This window comes from Pecten maximus, chromosome 1 (genome assembly GCF_902652985.1).
Source record: "Pecten maximus chromosome 1, xPecMax1.1, whole genome shotgun sequence".
In the NCBI taxonomy this organism is placed as follows: Eukaryota; Metazoa; Mollusca; class Bivalvia; order Pectinida; family Pectinidae; genus Pecten; species Pecten maximus.
In genome coordinates this window covers 29,470,746-29,476,745 of record NC_047015.1, presented here as the reverse complement: position 1 = coordinate 29,476,745, position 6,000 = coordinate 29,470,746, and the positions used below count along the sequence as shown (strand labels likewise).

General features: G+C 35.6%; 1 protein-coding gene across 1 annotated transcript in view; it reads left to right on the top strand.

Moving 5' to 3' along the window:
- The first annotated feature begins 575 nt into the window (after positions 1-575).
- LOC117337743 (protocadherin Fat 4-like) overlaps positions 576-6,000 on the top strand; it is a 142,274-nt gene continuing 136,849 nt past the window's right edge. The window contains exons 1-4 of the mRNA XM_033898885.1: positions 576-659; positions 1,617-1,700; positions 2,372-2,515; positions 3,690-3,806. Coding sequence (XP_033754776.1) covers positions 576-659; positions 1,617-1,700; positions 2,372-2,515; positions 3,690-3,806 — 429 coding nt within the window. The remainder of the gene's footprint in view (positions 660-1,616; positions 1,701-2,371; positions 2,516-3,689; positions 3,807-6,000) is intronic.

The following is a 6,000-nucleotide window of genomic DNA, read 5'->3' as shown; positions in this document are numbered from 1 at the left end:
CTAGATAGAAGGTATGATTTATCAAATAGAACAATGGCAATGCAAAAAATCAATTTTTGGTAAAATGAAAGCGCAACATCTTTAAAAAAAAAATAGAGAATCGAAGCTCCTCCCCCACTTCCCACTTATCGAGTGTTACACCTCGTTGATATAGTAGAGGTAGGGGCTAATATTGTTGTTCCCCATAAAAATTAACAAGATGCAGATGTGTGTAGTCCTTTTTAACGAGGTGATCAATAACACCCCCCCCCCCCCCTCCTACTTATAGTGTTTGACAAAGACATTATAATGTTTCAAGGACAGGGTGATATTCTCGGTTGTCTAACCCGAGGTTCTTTCTCCTCCATAAGGTTCATTGTTTTTCTCCCATCAAGCTATGCTGTTTACGCAGGATTCAATTACTCCAATACTTAAAAACAATCTGTGAACGATTTGAGAAAAGTCTGTCAATGAAAATGAGTTTCCCAACACTCTACATATTTAAACTAGCACTTGTTCAATACAGATGCAGATGTATACTTTTGTCGAATTAACATTTTTAACATTTTAGTAAAGTTCCTTTTTAATTTCAGGGTATGCTGACCGTTGTATTGAACAATGTGATAGAAACTCCTCCAGACTTCGGACAAAGTGGAAATGCTCATTTCAATATACCAGAGGTATGTACACACATACCGTTGACGCCTGGGACATGTATGAGCTGTAATATACAGTACAAACAAAACACATATGTATAGGAGGTAATATAAAGTTCCAATATGACACATATGTATGGTCGGTAACTACATATGTAACATCCACATATGAGACAGTACTAATATGATACATATGTATGGTCGGTAACTACATATGTAACATCCACATATTAGACAGTACTAATATGACACATATGTATGGTCGGTAACTAACATCCACATATTAGACAGTACTAATATGATACATATGTATGGTCGGTAACTAACATCCATATATTAGACAGTACTAATATGACACATATGTACATGTATGGTCGGTAACTAACATCCACATATTAGACAGTACTAATATGACACATATGTATGGTCGGTAACTAACATCCACATATTAGACATTACTAATATGACACATATGTATGGTCGGTAACTAACATCCACATATTAGACAGTACTAATATGATACATATGTATGGTCGATAACTAACATCCACATATTAGACAGTACTAATATGACACATATGTATGGTCGGTAACTAACATCCACATATTAGACAGTACTAGTATGACACATATGTATGGTCGGTAACTAACATACACATATTAGACAGTACTAATATGACACATATGTTTGGTCGGTAACTAACATCCACATATTATACAGTATTTGCGGTAGCTGTAGCGACAAATGCTTACCAACATGATAGATTCAATCATAGTATTCGCAAGAAAAGGGTTCACATAATTATCAAGCCCCATGGCAATCGTATTGAGTTAACACCCCTCCCATCCAACCCCCGCCCCTTCAATATTCATACATGTATATCCATGTGATATATAATATCTATCCGCACATCGACAATAACCAAAATTAAAAAAATGCTCCAGCTAGCTTGTATTCAAAATAATCATTTTTCCTTGTAGAACTCCCCCAGCGGTACTCAAGTTGGCAAAGTCAACGTCGAGGTGACTGATGGCGATATAGATACTATTGTTCTGTTCAACTTGGTAAGTAACATTTACAGTCTTGAAATATTTTCTTCCAAAACAATCCGATATGCGAAATATAACAAATGCAAGTGCACCTTGTTATATGTTCATATATATATATATATTTTTCTTTTTTTAACTTCATGCTAACTTTTGGTGCCTATCAGCACAGACCGGTCCTGGATGGCTGAAATTGAATGTATATATGTTACTAACCTATCTTTTAAGATGTTATACATCTGATTATGTGGTGTATTTCAACCATTACCTATCGGATATATACGATGGACCAAATGCAATAATTGGACTAATGTTCGGAGGAGGCACAATTATTCTTGCGATGGACAAATATGTACGCAAGTTAAGTAAGATAATACAAAAGAACGACAGGGTTTTGTTTGAATTTTGTGTATACTCTACCGATTCACATATTTTTGATTTATACATAATGTACTGATTTACATGTTTAAATTTATTTTGTGTATATTGTACTGATTCACATTTTAAAACATTTTGTGTATACTGCAATGATCCCCATGTTTTTAATTTTGTGTATACTGCACTGATTCTGATGTTTTTATTTTGTGTATACTGCACTTATTCACATGTTTTTAATTTTGTGTATACTGCACTTATTCACATGTTTTAAATTTTGTGTATGCAGTACTGATTCATATTTGGTATTTCAGACTAAAATTGGAACCCCGTTTCGAATTCATTGGCCTCCGAACAATACACCTCACAGATACTTAAAGGGGGTAATATCGGTACAATACCCAGAACTACTGGACTACGAGATGACCCCAGATTATAATCTGACAGTGACAGCCACGGTATAACCATATTTCCTCATTGTGCAGTTGTAATTTCCTGATGGCTTATCTACAGTAGGAACAAAGCTGGAAGCGCTGCATTAATAGTATTAAGCATATCTGAGCTCAAGAGAAAACCAAAATATCATGAAACGTAGAATTACAAAAACACGCGTTAGGGCGGTTAATCAAGAAAATAAGAAACATGCAAAACACGTGTTTTATCGAAATAGTGATAAATAAAGTTTACACCAAGAATGATTTTCATCTGACATTTCTTCCTTCGAGGAAGTTTTTTTTCAAAAGTTACATTAATGAATTATTAACAAGAGTGAATGAAATATCATAATATACAACAACCGTGAGTTTGTGTGACCTGTTTCTGCCACAATAAAATAACTTTTTGTGTTGACGAGGACACATTTAACAATATCCGATGGGTTGTAAGGATATGACCTAAGTGAATAACAATAACCTTCAGGTCAAATATATATACACATCCGAAAACCATGTCGATACTCCCGATTTTTCACAATGTTTTATAAATGCTAGGCTTTTAAGGTTGTAGCGTCTTGCATTTCTAAAAATTTGGAACGAGCCCTTGTGAATGTGACAACGTTGACAAATTTGGTAACTCCGTATCTAGAATAGCGCTTATAACAATGAGAAAACTACTTTTTAATAATATTTTTTTGTTTCATAACTTGTGAAGTGTATTTTATGATGGCTTATGTAACTAAATGCTAACATTCGAAAGCTCTCTAGGCCGAAAGTAACTGACAGCTATTACTTTTTCTTGTCCTACAACACTTTGAACTTCATTCCTACACTAGCCGAATCACTGTAAAATTTAGTATACAGTCTCATAACTATAATTTGGTTTATTAACGACATAGACAAATACAACAAAGAGTGTAGGTATTGTTTCTTGAAGAATGGTAGGAAAAGGATAACAACAAATGGAACAAAAGTTATATTTAACAGTTATTTCTGAATAATATTAAGTTATTTTAGAATTAAGGAAACAATGATCACAGGCTAAAAACCGGGAAAAAACTCGAGAAGTTGTTTGATGCACATTTTACAGTGAGACAAAAATTGTAATTTACGAACTGTGATAAGCAGGTTGTTAGCCTGTGTTACATCACTGTATTAATTACGACATACAATAACGGACGAGATGATAATGTTGTAGATCGTAGGCACAAACTTGACATCTACTACAACGGTTTATATCAATGTCACCGATGTGGATGACATGTTCCCACGATTTGACCATAGGAACGAATACGTCATAACAGTTCCTGAAAAGGTAGGTTTCATTCATGCATCTAACGTATTTCATCATTATAACAACAGTTTAAACAAAGCAACCCCTTTATTGATTGAGCTACAAAATGTCCTGTAATTTGGGCGTAAGAACACCCCTTTCATGAACGACAAACGGATGGATGTTTCTATGTCTGTAATGATTAATTTGCCTCTTAGTGTCTCACTCGACTCTGCCTTTCTTTAGTTGAGCATTTAACCCTGTTAGGCAGTTGTGAATTTTGTCAACTGAACGACCCAAAGTCAATAATATACTAGCTGATCTCTTCTTTGTGGTTCGTCTTTAATAAAGGTGATTACTGTTTCACCTGTTCTTATTAGTACTGACATTTCCTAGTAGGTAGTACAACACCGACAAATGTTCTAGTTAGTACTGACATATACAAGTAGGTAGTACAACACCGACAAATGTTCTAGTTAGTACTGACATATCCTAGTAGATAGTACAACACCGACAAATGTTCTAGTTAGTACTGACATATCCTAGTAGGTAGTACAACACCGACAAATGTTCTAGTTAGTACTGACTTATCCTAGTAGGTAGTACAACACCGACAAATGTTCTAGTTAGTACTGACTTATCCTAGTAGGTAGTACAACACCGACAAATACTGACATATACAAGTAGGTAGTACAACACCGACAAATGTTCTAGTAAGTACTGACTTATCCTACTAGGTAGTACAACACCGACAAATGTTCTACCCCGACCAATGTTCTAGTTAGTACTGACTTATCCTACTAGGTAGTACAACACTGACAAATGTTCTAGATAGTACTGACATATCCTAGTAGGTAGTACAACACCGACAAATGTTCTAGTTAGTACTGACTTATCCTAGTAGGTAGTACAACACCGACAAATACTGACATATCCTAGTAGTTGGTACAACACCGACAAATGTTCTAGTTAGTACTGACATATCCTAGTAGGTAGTACAACACCGACAAATGTTCTAGATAGTACTGACATATACAAGTAGGTAGTACAACACCGACAAATACTGACATATCCTAGTAGGTAGTACAACACCGACAAATGTTCTAGATAGTACTGACATATCCTAGTAGGTAGTACAACACCGACAGATGTTCTAGACAGTACTGACTTATCCTAGTAGGTAGTACAACACCGACAAATGTTCTAGATAGTACTGACATATCCTACTAGGTAGTACAACACCGACAAATGTTCTAGATAGTACTGACTTATCCTAGTAGGTAGTACAACACCGACAAATGTTCTAGATAGTACTGACATATCCTAGTAGGTAGTACAACACCGACAAATACTGACATATCCTAGTAGGTAGTACAACACCGACAAATGTTCTAGATAGTACTGACTTATCCTAGTAGGTAGTACAACACCGACAAATGTTCTAGATAGTACTGACATATCCTAGTAGGTAGTACAACACCGACAAATACTGACATATCCTAGTAGGTAGTACAACACCGACAAATGTTCTAGATAGTACTGACATATCCTAGTAGGTAGTACAACACCGACAAATGTTCTAGATAGTACTGACATATCCTAGTAGGTAGTACAACACCGACAAATACTGACATATCCTAGTAGGTAGTACAACACCGACAAATGTTCTAGATAGTACTGACATATCCTAGTAGGTAGTACAACACCGACAAATGTTCTAGATAGTACTGACTTATCCTAGTAGGTAGTACAACACCGACAAATGTTCTAGATAGTACTGACATATCCTAGTAGGTAGTACAACACCGACAAATGTTCTAGATAGTACTGACATATCCTAGTAGGTAGTACAACACCGACAAATGTTCTAGATAGTACTGACTTATCCTAGTAGGTAGTACAACACCGACAAATGTTCTAGATAGTACTGACATATCCTAGTAGGTAGTACAACACCGACAAATGTTCTAGTTAGTACTGACTTATCCTAGTAGGTAGTACAACACCGACAAATGTTCTAGATAGTACTGATATATCCTAGTAGGTAGTACAACACCGACAAATGTTCTAGATAGTACTGACTTATCCTAGTAGGTAGTACAACACCGACAAATGTTCTAGATAGTACTGACATATCCTAGTAGGTAGTACAACACCGACAAATACTGACATATCCTAGTAGGTAGTACAACACCGACAAATGTTCTAGATAGTACTGACATATCCTAGTAGGTAG